The sequence below is a fragment of the Adiantum capillus-veneris genome, chromosome 22, assembly GCF_014529385.1.
Source record: "Adiantum capillus-veneris isolate H3 chromosome 22, ASM1452938v2, whole genome shotgun sequence".
Classification (NCBI taxonomy): Eukaryota; Viridiplantae; Streptophyta; class Polypodiopsida; order Polypodiales; family Pteridaceae; genus Adiantum; species Adiantum capillus-veneris.
Window position 1 is genome coordinate 55,511,101 of NC_140952.1, and position 27,907 is coordinate 55,539,007.

The 27,907-nt window shown below is 43.5% G+C and overlaps 1 protein-coding gene across 1 annotated transcript; it reads right to left on the reverse strand.

Annotated features, from left to right (window-relative positions):
* Nucleotides 1–225: 225 nt before the first annotated feature.
* Nucleotides 226–27,297, reverse strand: LOC147429393 (flowering time control protein FPA-like). The gene is made up of 6 exons (XM_086495613.1): nucleotides 27,071–27,297; nucleotides 26,836–26,942; nucleotides 5,931–6,293; nucleotides 4,505–4,753; nucleotides 2,233–3,332; nucleotides 226–2,024 (listed from the first exon to the last, which is right to left on the reverse strand). Exons 2-6 carry the CDS (start codon nucleotides 26,878–26,880, stop codon nucleotides 674–676), a joined length of 3,108 nt encoding a protein of 1,035 aa, XP_086351739.1. The 5' UTR covers nucleotides 26,881–26,942; nucleotides 27,071–27,297; the 3' UTR covers nucleotides 226–673.
* Nucleotides 27,298–27,907: the final 610 nt, after the last annotated feature.

Sequence of the window (27,907 nt, forward strand, 5' to 3'; positions counted from 1 at the left end):
ATGGGACACATTGGCACCCAATTGCCCTCCCGTTGCTACTCAAATATCAATAGTGAAGCTTTGCACGGCCAGCCCAAAACCACCAAAAATAAAAAGAAGAGCCTTTCTCTTAGGCACCAGTGTATGTCAGCATTGTGTCTAGGCTTGATCAAGATGAATTTCAGACAATAACAGTGAAAGATAGACATGAAGAGTGTAAACTACCTCAAGAAAATGACAGTAATAAGACATTGTAACCACAAGAACATCATAATCAAATGGGACTCTCTAATCATGGCCCTGCTGTCACTTCTCAACAGCTATGCTAGGGACGGATGCAAGAACATCATAATCAAATGGGACTCTCTAATCATGGCCCTGCTGTCACTTCTCAACAGCTATGCTAGGGACGGATGCAAACGTTGTACAAGTTTCTGCAATTGTCTGTCAGAGAAAAGATAGCGGCCCCCGACTTGGGTGGGACTTCAATGTTGCTTTCAACTTAGAGACCGAGAATTCATTGTACATTGAATACAGAGAGTCTGATAATTAAACTGCACATAAGACATGCTTGACCCAAGCACTCTGAAAAAAACTTTTCGTATAACATGACGACGCAAACACTGTACAAGCTCGGAAGCACCTTCATAGGGACAAAAGATACATGGTGACATAAGCATGACATGCACTCCTATCACTTGGCTCTCTGTTGCAATTGCTGTAGAAGTGCAGCAGCAAGCTCTAATGTTGCTTGGAATCTCTTGTTATCTTCTCCAGACTCACCCTTGGCTTCCGACAGCTTCTGTTGAGCTAGCTGAAGAAGTTCACGTTGCTCTGCATCTACAGCAGCTGTTTGCCCTCTATTGTCATCCTTTTGGCTTGGAGGCAATTGAGACGGTTGGCTCGCTGACCATTGCTCTTTTATGGGAGCAAAGTTAGACATGGGTGCTACCCCCACTTGATGCTGGTGAACTTGAGAACCTAGAGGGGGCTGGGATTGCATAGCTGCCTGTACATTCTCACCAAATGGCTGGACTTGAGAAGTGACCATTGACGCGAGCTGAGCAAAGTGATCTGCCTGCATCGGTAGAGGGCTGGGAAGTGAAATTTGTGCGGGTTGAAATGGCTGCTTTTGCTGGGTACTCGGATGGGGATACTGGGGAAGTGGAGGCTGCTGAAGATAAGGCGTAGAGGTCTGAGCCACATTCTTTATTTGACTTGTTTGCATTTGGCTCGGTGGATACTGCCCCGAAGTAGACGAGGGCTGACTAGTTGTTGAAATAGGTAAAGGGGGAATGATTCGCACACCGTGCTCCTGATGTAGATTTAAGTCGGTAGTGCTGGGTGTGAGACTAAAACTGCCCAATTGAGGAGCTGAATTCTGTTGTTGCTGCTGTTGCATTGAAGCATAGCCAGGAGGAAGATGCATTTGTCCTAATTGGCTATCATCTATAACAGACCCATGGCTTAGAGAGTTGTTGGCCATGACTAAGTTCCCACTCAATCCCCCTGTAGTTGAGATTCCTATTGAAGATGAGTAACTGGGAATTGCAGAGCTGGAGGCTGGGACGCTAGAACGTGGTGGTAGGAGCGGAACGTCTGCTCCTGCCATCCCATGAAAGGGGGAAGCCTGCATATGTGTCACGGTCGGTAATTTTTGCTCTAGGGATGCTTGTGATGCTGATTTTTGATAGCCATCTGCAGCAGACAAAGCAGTATGCTGAAATGATGCTGTTTGCTCTGTGGATGGAGGAAATGACGGCTGTAGCTTCAGTACAACACCTATAATTTTGTTCTCGTTTGGTGCTTTCAAAAAATGCTCGACAAAACTTGATGGAGGAACCAGAAACAATGTTGATTCCTGTGAAAGCTTACAAACAGCTGCTCTGTTCTTCTCAGACAGGTAAACGATAAACTCTTGGTAGGGCTCAACATCGAGGTCTCCGTGAGGAACAAATGATACAAGCGAGAAGTCGCCCACCTCACTGATGTGCTTGGCTAGCATATCCAGACTTGTTCGTGCTGTGCAGTTAACAACCTCAGGACTGAAACATGGCAACAAAGAAAACATTATCATCTCAAAATAAGAGGTCGATCTAAAATGCATTTATCAGTGGCATAAAAGGTTTAAAACTCTGGTGGAGAATCAGAGTTTGCACAATAACTTTGCACAAAGTACTTTGAATCTTGGAAGCAGCCACATGTGAAGCAATCATAAGGAAAGGAGATTGAGAACACAGCAGGTTAACTTACAAAACAAAGTTGATAGTCTGGCCCATTGAATAGCACCGTGCCCGGCAGACTGATGTACCACTTTTGGCAATAACACCCTGCCATTGGAACCCCTCCTTTGAATGACTGGTGGGCATAGTCCAACTGTCTTTTGGTGATCTTCCCACATCCATATCCGAACCAAGGGCTGGCCTTTTCGCTGGCCTCTTTAAACCCTCAGGATCCTCCCAGTTTTCTGGAGCTAAGTTGCTATTCCTAGTAAACCTGGAGATATAATCCTGTGCCTTGACAATGTGAAAGGCGTCCCTATCATCTTTATCTGGAGATCTTAGCTCCATAAGCCCTCCTCTAGCAGCAGGGAAATTCCCAGGTCCCCTAGGCCTTTTTGTATCCCTCCTAATTAAAGCCTCCTCTTCAAAATTCCACCTTTCCTGCTGCATATGAGATACATGTCTGGGGTGAATGAAAGCTCCTTCGGGCAAAGCTGGACTTCCCCACAAATTTATGTCTGGCCCTGGACGCATACCTCTGACCATATCATCTCGAAAGCCTCCTTCAAGGTGTGAGCCTTGAAAAAACATATTTGGATCTTCCATGTCACCTTCAGGCCTCCTCCGAAAGCCAGGAGGACTATGTGGCCTAAAATTATTGAAGCCCAAAAATCTGTCATTTCTTGGGTTTGGAAAGCCAGGAGGTTTGGAAAACAAGAGCGGTGGCAGGTTTGCATTTGAAGCTGGAGATGACATCCAAGACCCTGCTTCCCGCCCATGATGGTCAACTGGACCAATCTCGCTCTTTGCAAAACTGATACTTACACGAGGATCATTGAAGAGCTTCCCTTGCAGCACATTCTTTGCTCTGGTTGCTGCCTTTACGCTGTGAAACTGAACGAAGGCATAAGTGCGGCCTGGGAAGGTGGTTATTCGCTCAATTCCACCAAAAGGTGAGAAAGCCTTGTGTAATTTCCTCTCATCTATCTTCATGCATATCGGAAAGCCAACCCATAAAATCTCACTGGGATCATCTCTGTCTCTTTTAGGCTTCTCAGAGATGGCCTTGACAGCTTCATCGTGCAAAGTGGACCTTTCATCTGATCGAGGCTGCCCATCTGATCTGCTATCCTGTAGTCAAGTAAAAAAGTTTAGTCCATCAACACCACACAATTGTGCCCCTGTTTACCTTCAGAACCATCACCACCCAAGATCCCTACGGCCATTTACAATTGATGACAATATAAACAAGAATCATAAGAAGCTAGATAGGCACGGCCTCTAGAGTCTAACGATTCATGACATCAAAGAGTACAACAGCAATCTTCTTACTGACACCAAATAGACTCAGCTGCAGCTTAAAAACGATGATCTTAAGGAACCATACGGCCCAAGTCAGATTTACTAATTCAATTTTCCTGCAACTACTCAACATACTAAACGAGCTCACATGTTATGTTCATGTCATGTACCTTAACATGCACATGTATCACCTACACTACGATTCTTGAGGAGGTCCTTAGCAGACTCCATAGATTAACTCTCGATACAAGCCATTGTCAAGAAGGCTCCCCAGAATTTCATGCCTTATGTACTGTGTACGTTAAAAAGGGCATGTTTTGCTTCTGATGGCTGGCACAAAAGGATCCCACCAAAGCCACTCAGGACATAGGCTGCAACTACTCAACACTTGGACCGACCCGTTGATGAGCATATCCAGTGCATGGTGCACATAACTTGCACATGTTGAGGCTAGTAGAGCATTGGAGAGTTTAGCCTTTCTTAGAAGTTTCTCTGTCACTTTTGGACAGAATTGCAGAAGGGTCACCAATGGTGACTATGTCCATCTGAACTATGAGGCAGTGGGATCAAAACATTTTGAAACTAGAATGATGTAAATTTCACAATTTTTCTTAATGACGTATTGGTCTGAAGTGCAGGCAGACTGTTATCTTCCTTTGCACAAGTCAATGTACTAAGGCAGTAAAAGAGCCTGAAAAGGTTGCATTGGAGCAAGAGGTGTCAACATGAGACTTGAATCCACCACAAACGAACAAGCCTTGAAACTTAAGAGAAGGAGACTTCCTCACACATTGCATCATCCATAATCCTTGCTCCAATGGTTGACTTCAATCAGTTTAACACCATTAAATTCACAAAATTTTCAATGTCTTGATTAATAATTTTAAAAGTCTCAAAAAAGTCTACAGATCAATGTTACCACACAAAGTATGTGACCAGAAGGTCGAAGTACAGAGACAATGAAGGGTCAAATGTTACACGGACAAAGGATGTAGGCTTACCTTTTTTTGATGCTGCTGGGATTTGACATATTCAACACATAACTCATCATTTCCAAATAATTTCTTGTTAAGATTCTCGAATGCAGCCACAGCATCATCAGTCTTCGCAAAGTCAACAAAGGCACAATTTCTTTCGCGCAAAATCCGCACATCATCTACAACACCAAATCTTTTGCACTCTGCTTCTAACTGCTCTTTAGTCACAGAATTAGAGATATTTCCAATCCAAAGATGCTTGGAGGGTTTGGCCTGAAGAAACAAAGAGAGTACAATGGAAACCACTGAGCTAAAAAACACAGCACTTGCCAAAAGACATGCATGAAGTGTAGCTCGTCTATTCTACACTGGTGTGTATAATAATGTACTGTAGGTGGTACATTAGATCAAACACATGCAACAAATATAAAGCTGACTTGAAATATAACGCAAAATCCTCTCTTTCCCCTTCTTCACTCTTCACTGTCCCTGCTGCTCATCTTAGTACTGAGTACACTCATACGCGCTTTTTTTAATTGCCTTTTTTTTCCTTGGAGGTGGTGGTGGTGGGGCATGTGTGTATGTTGACAGGCTGGGGGAGTATATCACCCTTCCACTTACACTCTTTGTATTCCAAATTTCATCATGTTATATGCAGAGTTGTATACCTATGCATAGAGGAATCTATCCCTGCTCACTCTTTTTCCCCCTTGTATTAATATATGTATCTCTCTTAGCACCATAGCCACTAGATTTTTGACTGCACTCTGAAAAAAGCAACAATACAAACAGGAGCCATATGCCTCCCGCTCCTGAATAAGGCTCCCCAATATGAAGAAATAGATACGGCAAAGGAAAGTGGCCTCTTTTCTAGGACTCTCTCTAGCAAACTTACAGAGCTTTGAAGTTACGAACAAGTATTTGCTTCACGTTCAGCTTGATTAACATGAGAAAGATCGGCAAGGACAGAGGCTTCATACATATAATTTACACTAGACAGTTTCATCTAATCGTGGGTAGCAACACAATGTAAGCCTACATTGTCATTCAAAAAATCCCTTCTTCCTCTCATGATTATTAAACGATGGAAAAGAGGCTGCATGCCTATAACATATTCTGTGTGTACCTACTTAATTTGAATAAAATTTTTGGCGTCAATCACAGCACCTCTTATCGTGGGTAGCAACACAACGTAAGTCTAAGTTGTCATTCAAAACATCCCTTCTTTGCCTCATGATTATTAACCGAAGAAAGATCGAACGATGGAAAAGAGGCTGCATGCATATAACATACTCTGTGTGTACCTACTTAACAGTTTGCAGAAATTGGATATAATTTTTTGACGCCAATGACAGCACCTTGAATGCACAATATGCTTTTGTTCCATAATTACAATTGAGAAATCTGATTATTGAAAAAAAAAAAAAACAAGTTCAACTTCAGAGTTTACCCCTTTTGCAAACTCGATCCTTATAGCCAAACCTCCAAGGACTGTCGCTTGAAGCCCCTTTTTAGCATACAGTCCATCCTCAACACTCTTAAAGTTGACAAAAGCATAATTTCTTGAAGGATATGCTGTAACACTTTCAATGTCCCCAAACCTTGAAAACTGCTCTGCTAATTCTGCCTCTGTCACAGATGTGGACACATTTCCTACCCATAAATGCCGAGAGGGTGCCTCTTGCTCATCATTTCGATGAAAAGGTTTCTCCGAGGTGGGGTGATCTTCCTCTTTGGCATCAGGAGTTGATACCTTTGGTGTAGGCTCAAACACTTCCTTCTCCTTCAAGGTGGGTTCAGACACTTCCTCAACCTGCCAATTTAAGAAAATCTCTCTCTCTCTCTCTCTCTCTCTCTCTCTCTCTCTCTCTCTCTGGTCTCAACATGGATAGATTACCTCCGCTTCAATACTCCCTCGATGCATCCTCCCTGCCTCTCACACGGACAGAGATTACCAGACTCATACGTCAGGATCTGATTCAGCTAAATACCAGAAGCACATGGATACCCGGCACATGAGTTGGGCACCAGGATGGCCTTCTACAGAGAGCATCTTCTCCAACTCACAGAGGACGGCTTTGTGACTAGGCCTGCGTACATGGAGACACACTTATCTCATGGGATAAGATGCTCTATTGGACAGATACGCACATCCTCACATCAGCTCCAGATCGAGACTAGCAGATTTCGAGGGGGTGCCGGCAGGAGCCAGGAATATGTCACCTATGTAACTTAGAGCCAGAGACAAAGCTGCACTACACATGTCACTGTGCGGCATACTATGAGATACGCAGCCGCTTCCACTGCCTGTTCAGAGAAGGGTTCGGACCTTTTTCTAGAGTCATGAGATACAAGGATCAGAGGTGTCTCGGATTGTTCCTGCTAGAGCTACACAGACTAAGGGAGAGCTTGCTAAGGACATCAGGGGAAAGACAATCTCGGAGACGAATCACAGATTTCTTTACACCAGCCAGAGGAGAGCCAACGGAGCAGTCATTACAGCAGATCTCAGAGCCTACTCATACTAGAGCTACACTGCTTGACCGAGCCACTGAGCTTGGCAGATCCAGACGTCCACGACCTCGGGAGTCTCCCACTACCGACGAAGGCTGCAACAGAAGATACAGATGACTCTAGCTCGACATGCAAGACACCCAACCAGAGTACTGACCATGGAGGAGGTCGATGAGATCCGACAGCGACCGATGAGAGATTTCATCTGAACCCACAAACCCCCCCCCCCCCCCCCCCCCTCTTTCCTTTCTCCTTACTGTTTTAGTGTTAGTTCTTTGTAACTTTGTAATTTCCGTACTCAGACATGATATCAGATTCACCAATTGTAACTTTATGGTCTCATAGGTCATTTTGGCCTTTTGAAGACGTTAATATAACATTTCATCTCTCTCTCTCTCTCTCTCTCTCTCTCTCTCTCTCTCTCTCTCTCTCTCTCTGGCATAGACAGAGTCCCAGAGACGCATCTCAGATTTCTTCACTCCGAGTACCACAAAGGCAAAGGGGCCACCACCACCACAGAGCTCGGTCCCCACCCATACACACACCAGTGGTACTCTCATTGACCGAGCTATAGAGTTGGGGAGATCGAGACGACCACGACTGAGGAGGGGAGCCACGCAACACCGACAGAGATTGCGGGGCAGAGGATCCACAGGATTCTAGCACGACATCCAGAGTGTCAATCAGGATAGGCTTCATGCTACTGCTATATTGTATCATGGTGACACTTATCCCCACTTTGTACCTTTGTGGCATTATACCATTGCTCAGCTTACCAGCCACCCATAGGAATCGGTAGCACTCCTATCTCAATTTCTAGTTTGTAGTTTTCTTTGTTTGTACCCAGACTCGGTACTAGATTCACCAATGTAATCAGTTTGGTCTCATAGGTCATTTTGGCCTTTTGTAGACGTTAATATATCATTTCATTTCTCCCCTCGTCGGCTAGATCTTTAAGGTCTCTTGGGATAGTTTCCTACGAAGTTGAAAACTCTCTTCTTCTTCTTCTTCTTCTTCTTCTCTCTCTCTCTCTCTCTCTCTCTCTCTCTCTCTCTCTCTCTCTCTCTCTCTCTCTCTCTCTCTCTCTCTGTGTGTGTGTGAGTGTGTGTGTGTGTGTGTGTGTGTGTGTGTGTGTGTGTGTGTGTGTGTGTGTGTGTGTGTGTGTGTGTGTGTGTGTGTGTGTGTGTGTGTGTGTGTGTGTGTGTGTCGTGCTCTCTACAGTGGGTGCTCCTCAATGCCATATGCGTGAAACCTCACTCCAACAAAAAGAAAACATCACACAGCATCAAAGCACAACAATCAGACTCTGAACTCAATGGAACTCGACAAACTCATAGAACCATACAGACTCTGGTTGGCAGCGCGCACAGCTCCAAGCCCAAGACTCCCAGGTACAATGGGGGTGTTGAGGCTCCAATAAGCAAGGAGGGTACAGATGTGCGGTGCTGGACTCAAGACTCAAGACTCAAGACGCTAGACCAGAGAAAGTGGATGATGATGATGATCATGTCCCGACTGGAACCAACCACACATGTATATCATAAAGAGCCACCAACAGCTAGCAAAATATCCCAATCCAGCTAAGCCTATCTCCGATAATCTAGCCGCGGTGTAGACCACCACCCACCACCCGTAACATTGCCACGTGTCACTGCCCACGCGAAAGTCCGTCCAATGTGAACTCCAGACCAACTGTAACTAACGGCCCCTCCTATGCCAATGACACTCTAGCCTTGCTACAGGTTGCCCGCCACAAGACCATTCACCGTCTGAGTTACAGAGAAACTATCGGGAAAAATGCAACCCAACCTGACTGAAGAAATTGATGTGTGGAGAAGATATTGAGCGCCGAGGAGGAAGGGACCAATGACAAAATGTAGATATTTGCAGAAGATGATGAAGAAGTATGGGCAGCCCTTCCACAGTGAGAGAGGTTGTACAGAAAGCAGAAACTGAAGAAGGCCAACTTACACATGCCGGCCGAGGGGCCTAAACCCTAAGAAGAACAAGTAACAGTAACAGAAGAAGACGTCCTACCAACTTATGGGGATCCCGTCTAATGGGGGCCAGTGACATAGGGATTAAAATAAAGCAGGATCCACACACACACACACTGAAGAAATTGCGTAGCTGCTGCTGACAAGGGAGATTTCCGAAAATTGTGTTGGCTGATGACGTGGCAAGCTGTACGGATTTCCGTAAATTACGCTGGCAGCTTTTTGGCTTTGCTTTTGGACGATATGCTTTTGAGTTTGAAAGCTTTTTACTGTAAACTGCTTTTGGAGCCTAGGGCCTTTAAATATGAGGTTAGGACTCATTCTCTAGCATGCTTCCTGGAGAGGTGCAAAGTCTGGAGTACCGACTTGTACTGAGTTGATGCAATATAAAGAAATATCGAAAGGGGCGTCAAGGTTTGGGGACAATACTCTCTGCGGTGAAATCCCGCCACTCCGTGTCGCGTGCCGTCTCTCTCTTTCAATTCAGTTGTTATTGAAGTGCTAAAACTTTGTTCAGTCTATTCTATTTTATTGGCATGTGGTGCACGTCTTGTGACACTGGTATCAGAGCATCAGGTGTGTGCTTTTCTGAAAGCATACCGGTCCTACAAAAGAGCAGACAAAGCTATTGGAGACAAAGCTATTGGAATTTGATTCGAGGGATCTTTGCCCTCCAATCCGTACTTACTAGCCACTCCCACCCTTACTTCATCGCGCATCGGGCGCGCTCCTGTCTTCACCGCTCATGTCTTACAGGGCATAAGCCATTAAGATCACTTGCAAGAGAAGGATCCAAGATTTGTTTCGACTCAGAACAGTACCATGCAGATGTTGATAGCTACCAAGCAGCATACTCCAAGTACTTGGCAAGCTTTCAAGAAAAATTTTGCCTGAAGTTATATGGTTTTTGACATTTTCCTTCGGAGTGCAACTTCTGGCAGGGTGGGGTAACATTGTTTGTCCAAGAGCTGATGGACCATGCTGTGCTCGGCTACGACCCTATTGAATGAACCTAACCCTAATTTTTTGGTGCATTTCAAGATGGAAAGTCAATCGACTTTTCGAGCTCGACTAATGTCGAGATTTCTTTTTAAGTTTGAGATCTGTTTAAGAACTTGTTTGGTGATCCTGTTTGGAATTTGTTTGAAATGGATGGTATCTGTTTTAAACCTGTCTTGGTGCCGATTTGAATTGTTTGACTCTGGTTTTAATACAAGTTTCATTGATTGGTGATTTTACTCCCGGGTGGAGAAGTGAGAAATATTGTTTTGGTATTGTTTGAACCTCGGAACGACGCAGGCCGATGCCTGGGGAGCGTTTCGTTGTATGTTTGAAAACCTCCGAACGCCGCAGGCCGATGCCTGGGAAAATAATTGTTGTTGTGGCTCCCGGCCCGGACCTGGATGGTTATGCGGGAGAAGTATTAAGAAGTCTAAGCAGTGGTTACTCTCAGCACCTCCAAACGACGCAAGCTGCGGTCTGGGGGGCGTTTGGTTGTAAAAGGCCTCTATATCTCCCGGCCCGGACCTTTTAAGGTTATGCGGGAGGAGTGATGAAGGAGTCATGAATATCTCACGGCCCGGACCTTGTTAGGTTATGCGGGAGGAGTATTCATCGGCGACTTTATGTTTCTATGTCTTGTAACATGCATATGTGAGCATTTGTGTTGCATTGTGATGTGCCAACTACTGAATATTTTTAATTGGATGAGATTGCCTGGGTATGTAATTTTAGTGCATCAAGACACCCGTAGAAGATCAGTGCGGTTAGCAGGTGGGTAGGAGGGGGGAGGGGGGGGGGGGAGAGAGAGAGAGAGAGAGAGAGAGAGAGAGAGAGAGAGAGAGAGGGTTGAGGCCAGCTAGGGGGATCCAAAGGTTCTTTTGCTCAAAGTAGCTTGCAAAACGTGCACTCAGATACTGCATGTGTAGTGACGTTTTTTAACTTGCCATGTACTTAGGTCTTCCACAAGGTTTCCAAATTGTGAAATGGCACACCGACGAACTCTAATGCTAGCCTGGACATCTTGTAGCTCTTTTGGTAGTTCACAAGGTACTTCCTGGAATTTACAGAGAGCATTTGGTGGAGGAAGCTTAAGCTAACCTGTTCCAGGATTTGAAAGAAACATGCCCTCTGTGGAATGTGGATTCCAAACGGGAGGATCAAATAGTCGTACACTCACTGGTCTTCCCATACGTTTTACAAGCCAATCTCTTTCAAAATCATCAGTGCTTGACTCTTCTATAACTTCAAAAGAGGCTAAACTTATCTTCTATGGCATAGAACACAACAAATACAATTTTCCGCTCAGCATCTTCTCGATTGCTGCAGAAACCTGGTGTAGCAACACCGGGTGATCCCATAACCATGCAGCTGAAAGTTGAGTTGGAGCTTGTGTTTGATCAATATAGATATCTGCATTTTCTTTTTGTAGCCATCCTTGGGGAAGCTCGTCGAAGTGTAGTTCACTAGACACTAAGGTGAGCTTTGACTTGGTCGAATAGTTAGACACAGAGAAGGTTGAGGGTTGGACGAACTCGTGCAAAGGAGATTTCTTTCCTCCTCTATGGTTGATAGGCTCATCGAGCCCATAGGCTCGTACTGTACACCTTTAGGATTGATGGGAGGAGGCAACTTCAAGATGGCGACTCTCTTCTCTGGGTCAGGCGCTAACTCTTTAGCAGACACCACACGGCCTAACAGTGTACCTTCAATGACCAAAAAATGACATTTGTTCGGATTGAGCTTCAAATGTGCCTCCCTGCACCTAAGGAAGACAGCAGAGAGCTGAGCGAGGTGCTCCTCTAGATTCTCCACTGGGGCTGAACATTGAGCACCCGAGAAGGTTGAAAAATCATCCATAAATATGCGAAGATGATCCGTGAGCAAAGGAAAAAAGATGAGATATACTGTGTGATTGAAGGAAGACGGAGCATTTTTCAGCCCAAAAGACATTCTAGTGTAAATGAATATATCCCATGGAGCACAAAAGCTGTCTTGAGCTGATCACCCGGATGGATGCCCAACTGATTATAGCCATTGAAGCCATCCATAAAACTGTGAAGTACGTGCCCTGCCACATCTTCGAGCGCACGCTCAATGAAGGGTGTGGGGAAACCATCTAAGATAGTTACCTTGTTCAGAGCGCGATAGTCGACGCACACGCGGATTTTATTGGATTGCTTCTTAGGCGCTATGACCACGGGTGATAGCCAATCAAAGTGCTCCACTGGTACAATAATCCCTGCTTCTTGCATTTTTTCGAGCTCTGTCTTGACACCTCTGCATACTTGGGGTTGAGCTTGTAAGCTCAACCCCACGGGTGATAGCCACTCAAAGTGCTCCACTGGTACAATAAACCCTGCTTCTTGCATTTTTTCGAGCTCTGTCTTGACACCTCTGCATACTTGGGGTTGAGCTTGTAAGCTCAGCCTCTGACAGGCTTAGCCCCACAACCAAAGGGATAGTATGGATACCCAGTTTTGGTGGGATTCCCTACAAATCTTTGTAAGACCAAGCAAAAACATCTTTAAAGGAGTGCATAAAAGAGACTACCTAATCGAGTAGCACGGGATGATCCCATAACCAAGCGGCTAAGAGGATGTGCTCAGGGTCGTCAGGGTCGCCCAGGTTGACTTCTCTGACCGGGTCAGGAGGTGTAGCTGGTGAGGGTGCAGCAGAAGATGAAGATTGAGCCGCCTCTTGGAGCTTTGAGACATCATGAGCGGGTGTCTGATCGAAGTGAAAATCAACATACTCTCCTTGTAACCATCTTGGTGGAAGCTCTTCGAAGGGTAAGTCCTCAGACACAACAGAATGTTTATGCGTGGGAGGGGAGTCGGGCACAGAGGAGGCTAAGGAAAGAGGTGAGACACTGGTAAACCCATGCAAAGGAGATTTCTTCGCCCGTCTATGATGTGTTATAGGTTCACCGAGGCCAATGGCTTCCATCAAGGGGGCAACAGAAGTATGGTCCTCAGTGACTGTCACACTTGCTTCTGGATGATGTGGCTCACTGGTTTGAGCTGGAGGAGCAGGAGAAGAGGGTGAATCCTCAAGCAAGGGTTGAATAGAGACCACATAGCATAGCAACGATGTGGTAGCCTCCAACCACTACAGTAGATCTTCGTCGGATCCATAAGGTGGGGTAGGCTGCTCCAGGGCGGGTGTAAGGTGCAGCGGAAGTGAATTTTGAACTTTGCTCAAGATGAGTGCTCCGAACTGTGCTCAAGGGTTCCTTTTACTTACAGAAGGGAGAGCCTTCCGTTCCTTTAGTGAGAGAGTGCATTGGACACAAACAAAGTGGTGAACACTATGAATAAAGGTGCTGAGACTGAGAGATAGAGAGAGAAGAATACGACACCAGAATGTTGTCAAACCCTCCTCCGAAGGCCCCACTCTCTATGGCGAGAGCGGTCTGCTTATGATTGCACAAATCTCTACAATGCTTGGATTTGGACTTGCCAACGATGTCGACGACGATGAGGACGACGACGAGACGGGCTGAAAACTGAAAATGCTAAGGGCTAAAATCTGCAAATCTTTATCTGCTGAATTCTGACTCTATGTCGATGACGATGTCGATGGCGACGATGCGACGACGACGCACTGAAAACGCAGATGCTGAAATCTGCGTTTTCCGGGCTGAATCTGTAAACCTTGCGGAATCTGACCGTGCGGCAAGGAAATGCTGCGGGAAGGTGAGATCTGCGAGGTTCGGGGTTTCTACTGTGGAGTCTGACTGCTGAAAACTGAAAACGCTGATGCTTGTGGGGATTCCGTCGCGAAGATCTGCAAAAACGCTGAAGTGCCTTGTAGATGCAAAAACGCTAGGGCTGAAAATGGTCTTGCTGTGGAGAATCTGCTAACGCTAGGGAGTCTGCTTGGTCTGCTATAGCCAGGAATCCGCAAGAGCAAAAACGCTGGCTGATCTGGTCCAAAAACGCAAGCCTTCTGCTATGATGCAAAAACGCTAGGCCTCTTGGGGGTTCTACTGAGAAGTTGCTTGTTGAGCGAGTGCTCCTTTTGCCTCTTTTGCCAAAAAGTGCTAGCTCTAGGTTTGCTTATATACAAACTTAGCAAAATTGCCCTACCTACTTTCCAACAAAAGTCACTTAAAAATAATAAGTGAAAAATGTCAAAAATAGGGAAAATAGGTTTAATGCTCTGGAAAATTCCCTTGATGAATTTTGATGGTAATATTGATGATCATGTTGTGTGCAACCAGAGGATATGCATCTAATCTAAGTGTCTGGAGATGCACGGTCTGCAAACAGCTTGTCCACGGACACATATGGTTGGATGTGTCACGTGACATCCCCTCCTTTTCAAAGTGAAGTACTAGTACCGAACTGTATGGCGTTGAGGGAGATCGCCAATAGGGTCTAGAATCCTAGAAGGCTCTCTTCGCCGGCCCACTCTGATGCGTGGGTCCTACGATACTTGAACTTCATAAAGGTATGCAACACAGGTATGCAACGCTTGCTTCTTTGGGCCGCGCAAAAAGCGACACAAAGTCTTCTGTGGCTCCTTCAATGCTTCAACTTAGTCTAGAGTCATGCGTCTACCTTCTTCAAGAATCTCCGAGGCCGAAAATTCCTGAAACCACTTCCAACACAAAAACATGAATTTACCTATTCCATGTAAAGTGAGTGGAGAAAATCTCATCTTCCTCAAAGACTGTGCATGCAATGTAGATGAACAAATAGACGGAGTGCCAAACCGTTCACCACATACACGCAAACAATGAGATCCAATCTTGTCTTTCTGATCTAAAACAATCAACTGTGGCAATTTACAACGGAAATGCCCATGCTTGGTGCTTATACTTTCTTGTGCTCTTTCTACAAATGTGTCAGGCCAAGGAAGAGACATGGAATGTGACTTCCTTGAATGCAAACATTTCAGGTTATCATGAACAATCCGCATACATCCGTGCTCATTCATGAGTGAAATGTGCTCGACGTACAATATGTCATGCCTAGGAAAAGGGATCACATAAGGACGGTGACTAAAATACAAAAAACGATCACGAATGAAAGACTCGTACAATGCGTGCTGACTAATCATTCGAACACATAATACTTTGCACTGGCTGCTTTTTGGAACAGCTTTTGGGCCAATTGCTTTTGAGTTTAATTGCTTTTGAGACTCTGCTTTTGGGGCATCCCTTGTAAGAATAAATAGACCCTAGGAGTCTCACTCTATAGAGCATTTTGACGCAAAGTCTGAGAGCAACGGTTCCCTCGGGTGTTGTACTTTGCTCAAGCATTGATATAAAAATAAATACCGGAAGGGGTGTCAAATTTTGGGGGCAATACCCCTAGGCACGGAACTACATTGGGCCATGTCGACTCTAATTTTGAAGTGTGATAAAGTTGTGAAGTATTTTCAGTGATTCTCTCGTGTGTCGTGTCAGATTCCCGACTTGGGGAGCTTGTTACATGTAGTCTAAGAGTGGAACTCCGCCACTCCATGTCTCGTGTGGATTCTCTCTATCTTTCTGATCAATTGTTTGAAGTGATAAAAGTTTGTCTCGGTCTGTTATTTTTAGTTGGCATGTGGTGTCATCCTGTTACACATTTGTCCTCCACAAAAACCAAGGACTCGAAAGCGAGAGAGGTGTGATCAAGATAATGATTATATCCTCCAAAGATATAACTTCCCTGCCCAGAGAATCACCTCCTGCACCTACTTTATTTAATGAATGTAATCTTTTACCAACTTGGATTATCAAGGGTCCAAAGTCCTCAATTGTACCTCAAGATGACCTCTTTTCATAGGTATCATCCTAATGTAGACTTTTCAAGTATTAGTCATTCTCTGTTTACGGGATCCCATGAGCATTGGTATTGCTCCAACTTTTTAAACCGAAGAGAGGGTACAGTCTCTAGGAGCATTTGCTCGATTAATCACATCTCTCACTATCAAGCTAATGTCGTAGGTCTCCTAACACAGCTTTCATAAGACTTTTTGCAGTCTCGACCCCGACCCCATTCTTTGTTCCCGCTCCCCATTACATGTTTCTATGGTTTTTCCTTCATCAAATTCAGAGAGCAAACTCTATACAATCTCTTGGATGAGGAAGACTATCTATGATATTCTACAGGAGCAAAGGATGGTGGAGGCCATCACTACATGGACATTAAATAGTTTGCAGATTTGTATGATGTCTTAAGGAAGTTGGTTTGTTGAGAGGAAGTTTCATCTTGGTACCTTCAACTCAGCCTTGACTACTTTGGGGAGCACCACTGATTTTCCATGGAAGGAGCTTGTTCCCATGGTGTTGGATCAAGAGGGCTAGTAAGGAAGTCCGTATTAAGAGGGGGCTCTAAGGCCCCGATAGGACTGTCATCCAAGACAGCAAAGCAAAAGCGAAATCCACAAAAGGATGATACCTCTTGATCTTGTGAAAGATCCAAGTAGGGGGTGATATGTCACAAGTTCGGTGACCAAGGACATATTCAAAGAAATTGCCCAAAGAAGTCCAAGTCAAATTCTGATACAGGTGAGGCACCTCATCTTACATTTGTTGTGGCTTTTACACGCTTGGTTCTCTCTTCACACTACACTCTCAAAGATTTGCACAAGGATAGCACCCTTGCCTGATTTCTATCTCAGCAACAGCTCAAGTGATTGCTCATACTTGAAAAAGGATCTACTTTATTGAACTTTTCAATTGGTGAATTTTGTAGATACAAGCGATATGATTGATGCCTACGAAATGCATTTAAGTGCAAGTCGAGCTAGTTAAGATATTGCCCTCTTGTTTTTACCATCAATGCCAAAGTTTTTGTCCCCTCCTTTAGCATCTGGGCTTTTTACCAGGAATCGCAAACTTTTAAATTGTTCGCCTTCGAAGATATACCCCTGCAAAGTGTCTTTCTAATATGCAAATCCTCTCGCTCATGAAAACCTCTTATCTCAAATGGCTGCTGCATAGTTATGGCATGTCAACACACTAATGATTTTAGTGGGAGGAATGTTGATAAGCAGATACCATTATCATGAAGTTGATTGCTTTATAGTAGTGATAACCACCTTAAATATTTATTCCAATGATGAAATTAAGCATCTTCTAGGCATATGGAGCTCCTCTCGTTTTTCTTTCTTGGGTAGCTCATGTTAGCATAGCACAAGACGGGTGCGTACACTTGCGACACGATCACACTTGCAATCAGATGTTGCACGATGAGAGAACTGGCAAACCAACATTAAGATTGTACCAACTTTGACTGAATTGTACAAAGGCAATAGCCATAGGGCAATTACATATTTCTCTAGGGAAAATCCCTGAAACGACTGTATTGACCTTTGCAATGGAACCATCGAGCTTCTTTGTATGTGTAACTTCAAGATTCCCCAACGAAAACACCAACACAAGTAGTAGACAGATGCACGGCCAATTAGAGAGAAACATGGTATAGTTTGCCAAGATCTTACAAAAGCAGTAACTTACAGACGTACGGTCGCATAACAAGGCCGCTACTTGCAACAAGATTGCATGAAAAAGCGGAAACGTTGACATAGAGGCTAAAACGTGAGCGACCGATGGAGGAGAAACCACCTCAAGGCAAACTGCCAATGGTTAGTGGCGAGATCTGCCAACCATAAATAGGAAAACTGTAGAAAGGCAAGTCTATACTTTCAATAGCAAGCCACGATAGGGTGTCAAAAAACGGAGAGGGGTTCTAATGTGATTTCTTGCTACGGTGCACCTTGCAGAGCAATCGCCCTTCTTGCATGCGTTTCCATTGTGCTATTTTGTCCCACGTGCTCGCTGACCTGCCCTCACCGCTTGCACCTGACTAAAGTGCTTCATGCAGTTTGCTCATTGCCTTGCTGTTTTTTCACCTCTGCTTTGTTGTTTTCTATATTGTTTTTCTCTTTAGATGTCCTTTTTCGTTGTTTTTTATTCTTTCTTTGTTTCTATGTTCTTCATTGTTAGTTTTTTCGTTGAATTTTAGATCAATTTCCTTCCAAGTGCTGCCCATCCAAAACTGAGACATTTTAGGAATTTTTAAATTTGAAACGTGTTTTGAGAATTTCCATAAATTTCAGGGATAGATTAGTAATTGTCCCCTAAACATAATAAAACAACATATGTACATGTTGAAATTTATACAAAATAACCCGTCAAGTAAGTATGCAATCATTTGAAGCGATAATGGTGAAAATAATCACGTTAGTGATATGAAGTTAGCTACAAACACCATGCGGTATGGGCAATATCGTCTCCAAGAAGGAGTCAACAAACCTACGCTGGATTTCAGGGTTAATGTTTTTGTGTCAAGGTCAAAGATGCATCAGATCATTGGGTCCATGAGGCAAGTCACAAGCTCTCCCTCTCTTTGGAAAGGTCGTTCATGCCAATCTCTTCGTCAAAGCCAAGATCCTTCTATGGCTCTCTCTCTCTCTCTCTCTCTCTCTCTCTCTCTCTCTCTCTCTGAAATTGTTGATTCTCTCTCTAAACCAAAATTTTAGATTTTCTCTTGATTCATTTTCTCTCTAAAATCTGCAGAATTTTCTCCATAAAAACAGAAATTTTCTCTCTAAAATTGAATAACAAAAATTCAGTTTCCTTCTTGATTAGAAATGTCTCTCCTTTAGAAAAAGGCTAGCGCCTAGGATAAAGCAAGGAAGGGAGGATTGTTGGGTGCCCCTATTTTCTAGGGGATTTGCTATTGTTGCAGATCCTCTAAGCTTGTACATGCACCTACTCCCGCTCAATTTTGTGCACATGGAGTTTGATAGCACATCGTTGCGTGACTAACATTTTCTCTCCATCTCCCCTATCAGTTTAAGTTCAGTTATTTTAAGTGGTTCTTGTGATAAAGTTTTCCAAAGTTTTGCGGATTGTAGTCGTCTCAATAGTTCCGTCAGATCCTCGTCCGCAAGACCTGCTCTATAATCTAGCTTGCAATGCAAGACCATGTGTCATATGATCGAGTATCACAAAGAAAGAAATCACTTGAGCCGGTGCTGAGATAGAAATCGGGCAAGGGTGCTATCCTTGTGCAAATCTTTGAGAGTGTAGTGTGAAGAGAGAACCAAGTATGTAAAAGCCGGAACAAATGTAAGATGAGCTGCCTCACCCGTATCAGAATTCGACTTGGACTTCTATGGGCAATTTCTTTGAATATGCCCTTGGTCACCGCACTTGTGGCATATCACCCCCTGGTTGGATCTTCCACAAAACTATGTGTAATGTGACGAGACCAGCAAAAATTTCAAGAAAGAGGAAAGAGTGAGAGAGAGAGAGAGTGTGTGTGTGTGTGCGCGCGCAGCATAGAAGGATTTTGGCTTTGACCAAGAGATTGTCATGCACAACCTTTCCAAAGAGAGAGAGAGAGAGAGAGAGAGAGAGAGAGAGAGCTTGTGACTTGCCTTACGGACCCAATGATCCATTGAGTCTATGACCTCGACACAAAATGTCACAAACTGATGACGTGGCATGACCACCCGGGCAAGGCCAGATGGTTGTACCAAGATCCCGCAAATTGCGCTGGCTGCTGACGTGGCTGCCGTACGGATTTTCCACAAAAAGCACTGACATGGTGACATGGCAGGCTATACGGATTTCCGCCGATTGCGTTGGCTGCTTTTTGGGGCAATTTTTAGGCCAGATGCTTTTGAGATTTGACTACTTTTGAGGTTATTGTTTTTGGGGCTCAGCTTTTGGGGCATTCTCTTGTTAGAATAAATAGACCCTTGGGGCCTAACTCTAAAGAGCATCTGAATGCAGAGTCTAAGAGCAGAGGTCCTGCAGGTGTTGTACTTTGCTCGAGCATTAATATAAAATAAATACCGAAAGGGGCGCTAGATTTTGGGGCCAATACCTCTGGGCATGGAACTACGCTAGGCCGTGTCAACTCAAATTTTAAAGTTGTAAAGTACTTTAAGTGATTCTCTCGTGTCATGCCGGACTTCCGACTTGGGGTGCCCAAGTTTGTAACAGTGGTATCAGAGCACAGCCGATTTCTCTTCTACTGGGAAATCCGATCCTCTTATCGCGACACACATGGATTCAAACGACGAATCCCGCAAGAATCAGACGAACCCACCCAACAACTCCGGATGGGTGAATGTACGGAAAATTCGAAGGGACAATCAGAACAAGAGTACAGGCCTCCGCGGCCTACGAAGTATCAATTGATGGAGATGCAGCATCAACAACGGGTTGATAATTGTGCAAGCAGATGCTTCAGTTTGCAAAGGATCCCCAGTATGCCAAATTTTTGACCCGGCACCCGATCAATGAGGTGCATTCTCATTGGCAGAAAGCCATCGATTCCCCAATAAAGTCAGCCCTAAAGAAACCTCCTGTCCCACGGATATTTACTGAAGATGGACTTGAGGACATTGTCGAAAGTCAAGTCAACCAACTTTTGGGGGCAAAGAAGAAGCAACTAAAGAAACGCAACAAGGGAATTGACTACCCTGCTTATTTGGGTCGAAAATCCTCTTTTGCGAATGCAAGAAAACAGAAGAAGCATGTATGCTTCGAAAGATTGTCCAATTCATCCTCATCTTCTTCTAATAGCTCAGACAGCTCATCCTCTTCTGACTCGAGTGATGAGGATAGAAAAGGCAAGAAACGATGAAAGAACCAGAGATTGGAAAAGAACAAGAAGGCCAAGAAAAGCGGATCCGGACACTTTTTTGAAAGTTTTGATAAGGATGAGAGTTCGGACTCCGATGACCATATATTTATTCAAAGAGGAAGCACTTTTACAGAGCCAACCAATATGATTTTCTGGAGGACAAGGACAAAAAGACCAAGGAATTCAAAGAGGGTGAGGGTGGGGGTGGACAGGCAATAAAGTTTGAAACCTTTTCAAGGTTTCGAGATGCTCCTAAGGCTTTAGCCTTTATCCAACAGTTTGACATAGCGTTTTCTGGAGGCCGCTATACAAAGCACTCCAAGATTAGACAAGCAACATCATTTTTTTAAGGAAATGCACGGACACGGTGGTCCACTCTTCCGATAAAAAGGCTAAAGTTTAAGAGACTCTTTATTTCTTCGTAGCTCACTCAAGAATACGAACGAGACGTCATTACTGATTGGAATCACCTTCAAATGGTCAAGGCAGAAACTTTGGATACTTATTGTGAGAGATTTTAGGATGTTTTTCTACCTGCTTCATCCTTTAAAAAGGTCAATTTCAAGCAGCAAATTGAGCAAATTGAGCGATTCTGCTACGGACTTCCCAAAGGGATACGAGACTACTGCTTGTTACTGAAATCTGAGTCCATACAGCAGTCGATGGGACATGCTAAGCAAAGCTTTGCTATGCATTTGGGTAATTTGATTCATCCATCAAATGAACCTTCAACAAGTCATAACAAAAGCAGATGACAGAAAGATACACAACCTCGACTCACAAAAGAACAGAAAGACGAATATTTCAAAACGAGAAACTGCTTTGAATGTGGGAAACAAGGAAATAAATCTACACGGTGCCTCAAAAAGGCATAAGAATGAGAATGACTCGCAGATTGAATATAGAACTGGGCAAGGAGATACTCGCTCCAGGACAATTACTAGATAGAAAATCAGGAATGAACTAGCAATATTTTGCTTTGTGAATTTATGAATGAATAATTTTGAGTAGGACTTTTCGAAGATGACTTTGATTTACGTATGAAACTAGTGTTTTATGGAAGATCCTGCTATTTGTGAACAAATAACATGTGAAAATCGAGAATGAGATGATGACGAATTCGGAGCAATGCCAGCTCCATAATGAACCTGATAACAATAAGAATCATGAATTTTGAATCATGATGAATGATGAATGGAATTGTCGTGAGCGCATCAAGAGTTCCTTAGGGATGAGATGGCCACACAATGAAAAGATGACTAGAACTGAATGGCTCAACACTCTGTTCAGTATGAACTCAGTGTCTGATTAATGGATTGGAATTCCCAGAAATGATTACTAACACATGATTATGTTTGAGTGCAAATGGAATGATTGTGTTTGAGTGCAAATGGAATGATTGACGAAATGAATGCAGCATTTCGGTCATGAAGACATGATCACAATAAGGATTAGTTAATCCGACATCAGTGAGGTCCGGTATGGATCTTGCTAAACACGTTGCCAGGAATCATGGTCCTAGATTTGGATGAATTTTTATGTGATAAAGTTGTGAAGTATTTAAAGTAATTCTCTCATGTGTCGTGCCAAACTTTCAACTTGGGGTGCCCAAGTCTGTAACACAAAAACATTAACCCTACAATCCGTCATACGTTAGCTCGACTCCTTCCTATAGATGACATTGCCAACGCCGCATGGTATCTGTAGCTAACTTCATACCACTAATGTGATTATGTACACCACCATCACAACATGACTTCATACTTACTTGAGGTGTTGTTTTGCATAAATGTCAACATGTACATATGTTGTTTTGTTTATGTTTAGGGGACAATTACTAAACTGCCCCTGAAATTTATGAAAATTTCCAAAACAATTCTCAAAATTAAAAAAAAAAATCATAAAATGTCTCAATTTTAGATGAGTAGCACAAATTGATCTAAAATTGAAAAAAAAAAAAACAACAAAGAAGAACATAGAAACAAAGAAAGAACAAAAAACAATGAAAAAAGACATCTAAAGAGAAAAACAAGATAGAAAACAACAAAGCAGAGGTGGAAAAACAGCAAGGCAATGAGGAGACTGCACGAAGCACTTCAGTCAAGTGCAAGCGGAGAGGGCAAGTCAACGACCACATGGGACAAAGTAGCACAATGCAAGCACATGCGAGGAGGGCGATTGCTCTACAAGGTGCACCGTAGCCCGAAATCACATAAGAACGCCTCTGTTTTCTAATAACCTCTTGTGTCTTGCTATTGTAGACCTGCCTTTCGACGGTTTACCTATTTGTAGCTGGCAGATCTCACCACTAACCATTGGCATTTTGCCCTTAGTGGTTGCTCCTCCGTTGGCCACTCACGTTTTGGCCTCTACGTCAACGTTTTCGCTTTTTCATACAATCTTATTGCAAGTAGTGGCTTCGTCATGCGACCATAAATCTGTACGTTGTTGCTTTTGTCAAATTTTAGCAAACTATACTTTGTTTCTCTCCAAATGACCGTGCATCCGTTTTCGCTGGGGAATTTTGAAGTTACACATACAAAGAAGCTCAATGTTTCCACTACAAAGGTCAAATGGACAATCATTTCAGGGATTTTCCCAAGAGAAATATGCAAATGCCCTATGACTATTGCCTTTGTACAATTCAGTCAAAGTTGGTACAATCTCAATCTTGGTTTGCCAGTTCTCTCATTGTGCAACATTTGATTGCAAGTGTAATCGTATCGCAAGTGTACGCACCCGTGTTGTGCTGTGCTAAGATAAGTTACCCAAGAAAGAAAAACGAGAGAAGCTCCATATGCTTAGAACATGCTTAATTTCATTATTGGAATAAATACTTAAGGTGGTAATCACTACTATAAAGCAATCAGCTTCATAATTATGGTATCTACCGCGAGAGAGAGGATTTGCATATAAAAAGACTCTTTGCAGGGGTATATGGCAAACAACTAAAAAGTTTGTGATTCCTGGTAAAAAGGCCACGTGCTAAAGGAGGGGACAAAAGCTCTACCATTAATGGTAAAAACAAGAGGGCAATATCTTAACTAGCTCAACCTGCGCTTAAATGCATTTCGCAAGCATCAATCATATCGCTTGTATCTGCAAAGTTCACGAGTTGAAAAGTGCAATAAAGAAGCTAAAAATGGACTATTGCAAAAAAAGGATTTGGTTAGGCCCCATCGATGTTCAAAGCCTTCAAAAGTTTTGACTGCTTTTTGGACATTAGGATCGCAATACACAGTACATCGAATGCCAAGAAATCATAAGTGTGGCCCAAGTTAGGCCCAAGTTGGGGTTTGGCAAAGAAGATTTTTCAAATTCAGGGGCCAGGCCATAAATCAGAGAATATGATAATCTTTTTGGAATACTGGTAGCATATATTATAGAAAATTGGATGGGATTTCATGAAGGGCACCATCAAATTTTCTATAAAGGTTCATTTGCAACTTCCAGGAAGATTTCCACTCCATCAACAATTTTCTAAGATTGTCCGAGCATACAAGTCCTAATTCTGTTGATCCACCCCTTAGCAGCGAGCACTTTAATTTATTTGTTGGCAAGCCTGATAGAGATATCAAAATCAGAGTGCGTACATTTTAACAGCAACGTGATGGCCAAATCTAAGGACAAGTTTCTAATGCTTTTGACAGAGGGTAGTGTTACTGGTGCCTACCAAATAAGTTTCTGATAAGCCTCTACAAAGGCTCCACCGTTACTGACAATACCTTGTCCAGGTAACAAACATTGGCCCCAAGCCAGGATCATCCACAAGAAGCTTTTCATCACCAAACCCAATCAAGCATTGACAAAGACCGCCTGATCAATCAACTCATCCCCTCCAGCTAGACAACGTGCCCTCATTTTGCACATTGGTTACACACACAAAACAAATGGATAAGCATGACAGCAAGAGATACTAACAAATCCAAGACGTCTGTTATGCCCACACTTGAATTCCAGTTGTTACTTGGAGAAGACCACACCAAGTGAAGCGCTGAGAGCACAAAGCCATCCTAAACACCTAAAAATTTGAACACCTCAGGTACAACCCCTGCTATGCCTAGGAATCTAGGCAGGTCAATGCTGACATATTCATCACTTTTTTCAGACTTGAGAACCATACAAACTAAAAGAAACATTCTGTTCGTCAATCCATCCATGACTGGACAAATTTTCTGAAGTTCAGAAAACTTTCTGACTATACCAACAGACTTCCGCATTAGGCGTCTGAAGAAAGGCACAAAAGAAAAGTGAGGAGAAGGAGATGTGCCACACCTGACCTACAGGACCTTTGCACAAAGTTTTATGTGGCAATTCTGCTTTGAGCTCTCTCAAACCCATCCAACAGCAGCTACTTTGTTTTTATCATATAGTGTGGATTTGATAAGCACATGAGATCAGCAGACTTCTTTCTGGATGACAAAAGCGTAGGATACGCGATAGGTTGAGAGATCTGCCATAATATGCACTACATAAGAGTTTCGAGACACCTAGGTTGATGGATGCAGCAGCCTAACCTAGAGGAAAGAGCTTCTGCTCTTGAAAATTTAGTAATCCTTGCTGCAATGGCTTTTGGGAGCATAATTTGCTCAAGCCCTTTATATCAGGCAGCAAAGTACAGGATACAAATAGTTTTGAACGTTAGGAGCTGTGTTGACCTTAGAGATTCACTGCCTACATTCCAAGTTCTTCCAAACCAGAAACAAATATGAGGTGCAGGCAAAGGCACCCTAGTTTCAAAGACTTAGCTCATACATCTTGACAGGCAATTGATTCATCGAGTGAACAGGGAATAACAATGCTTGAATCTATGTTGATTCAAGGATCTGCTATTTGCAGTACCCAACTACACGTGCATCAAAGCCCAAAAATGTCTTGCAAAACGCAGGGAATTGATTGCCATGGACTGTTTGAATGGACTTATGAAATTACACCACATGCTTCAGGCAAATTCATTAGCGCTTTAACTCTTTGATTGTTCAATTACATCATCTGTCAAGGGACTAGTAGCATCCCCAAAGTTAGCTGTGGCATTTTGACGACAGCATGAAACTAACAGTTTTGTGCACACCTCAGGCTGCATGGGATGGTGTATTTCTAAATGAGTGCCACTATTTCCTTGGCATAGTGTTTGTATACCAAGGCAGGATGACAAGATGATCCTACAAATATGCTCTGGAAATTGCAGCTTATCTGAAGTCTAGCAACTTTTGCCATGCCGGAGTCATGAATACTGACCAAATGGAAGCAAATCAAACAACTCAACTCCAATAAATTGAAATTGAGGAAGACCCAATCTTGCTCTTATAGGGCTTCTCCATTTTCATTACATGTTTTGAATGTCTTTGGAGTTGTTCGAGTGCAAAAATCGGATCTACGAAAGCTTGTGTAACATACAGAGTTGCAGAAATTATTGATCTTGCAAAGAAGTGCTTTCATTGGGATGCAACATTCACAACCATACTGCTGGCTTAGGCAAAGTGAAAAGGTTGCAAGCAAAATGTTTTGTTTAGCAAGAGAGAACGAGAGGACAAATCATAGCTACAGCTAAGGCAAAGATGCCTGCGTCTTGATATTGCAAAGGTAGTGCTTCACACCGTTAAACGTAAGTGTGAGGGGTACCGAAGCTATGTCGAATGCAAGTGCCCAAGCAATGCCCTCAACATGGGAGCAGCCAGATTCAATCAGGATAATAAACAAAATCAGGAGCAACGAGGAACTTTGCCAAAAGCTATCTTTGAGCACGATGATAAAAGGTAGTTGTCAGTGCGTTGCCACAAACGAAATAAGTAATTGCCTCAATGTGGACATGTGAATAACTACCCCATTCCCAAAATTCAACAACATTTTGTTTCAATTCCAGTATCCAAGCAAAACCTTCGGAACAACAACTTGCTTGCTCTGCTGTGTCTTGGACCCTGTGTATTCCTTGAAAGAACTTATGAGAATTTCATGTAACAAAGAGACCTACTGGCTGCTTCCATGATGGTTGGATGACTTAAACCAGAATGCTTGCACAGAAGCACATTTCATAATGTGTGCGGAGGTGAAAAGTAAGTAAATCGGGCAGGTTGTATCACGGATGCGATCATGAGTTCATAGCTAGAACCCTAAAAAACCCCGTCAACCCCAAACCCTAAAACAAAATTCCAGCTTTCTGCGCTGGCCTGTTCATGCCCACAATCACAAGAGAATAACCAAAAAAACAAGAAAGAGATGGGAAAATAAGGGTGCAACTTCTGACCGTTGTTTCTGGGCTGCTTTCTTTGTCTTCCGCCTGTCCAGTCATGGCGATGCAGGGATGTAAAAGAACGAGAAATGGGCACAATTGCTTGTATTGCTTGCTCTAATCTGATGGGAAGAGTGCAGAGGTCATACAGAAACGCAGAAAACGAAGTAACCCTTCGGTTCTAGGGCGTTTCTGGCCACTGGAGAAATCGAAAAGAGGAACGATAAACAAACACTTCACGAAAACTCGCCTGGAATGCAGAAATGAAGGACTGGGGCTATGGATGCCACGAAACCCTGAGCCCCTAGCTTTGCTCGACCCCAGAGGACGCAGGAGAGCCAACCCTAACTATCTGCTGCAGCACCGCTTTTGGAGCAAGCCAAAAAACGCTTGAAAGGAAACAGAGCATTTCACAATTTTACAGGGTTCCGAGTTTTTTCTTTTTCCCTTTTTTTGGGCAAAGCTAGTACCCGGCTGGAGAAAATCGAAAATTGTATCATTAAGTGGGTTGGAAAAGTCGATGTAGCACGCACAGAGGAGGCGGACAAGAGGAATGGAGCAGGTGGGCCATATACGCATCGAGGAGGCATGCGCGATCGCGAACAGGTGGCAGGAGTTGCCAGCATGCAAAGGGGAGGAGCGCTACAGTGGTGTACGATAACTGAACTGTGGTCGGAACTCTGTACTGTGACTGGGTTCGACTCTCATTCAAATGACTTTTAGAAGTCGAAGCCTTCAACTAAGGCTGGCAGCGAAAATTGTGTTGGGAGAAGCATCTCGCTATTGAATGAATAAAATTGGAATGAGCCAATAGGTAGGGGGTAACCAGCTGGGAAAATCGGGCAAAAAACAAAATCTGACTTGATACCTTGTCGGCAGCAAGTGAAAACAGGCATATGGCGGGTGTCAGGCGACCAAGTAGTGCGGTCAAGGTGACGCGCAGCCTTTTGTAAGGGTCTTCAAAGGGAATCTCAGGGAATCTTAGTAGGAACTTGGCAGTAGGAAATACCCACACCTGTAATTTAATTAATTAATTAATTAGCTAGTTTTACAACACATCCACATCCGTAATTTAATCAATCAATTA

What these genes read in the sequence shown, in the direction of transcription:
- LOC147429393 (XM_086495613.1), bottom strand. Translation starts at nt 26,880, where the DNA reads ATGACTGGACAGGCGGAAGACAAAGAAAGCAGCCCAGAAACAACG. An exon ending in AAAGCAGCCCAGAAACAACG is followed by an intron (nt 6,294 to 26,835) that starts GTCAGAAGTTGC and finishes TTAAATTGGCAG; the next exon opens with GTTGAGGAAGTGTCTGAACC. An exon ending in CCCAGCAGCATCAAAAAAAG is followed by an intron (nt 3,333 to 4,504) that starts GTAAGCCTACAT and finishes ACTTGACTACAG; the next exon opens with GATAGCAGATCAGATGGGCA.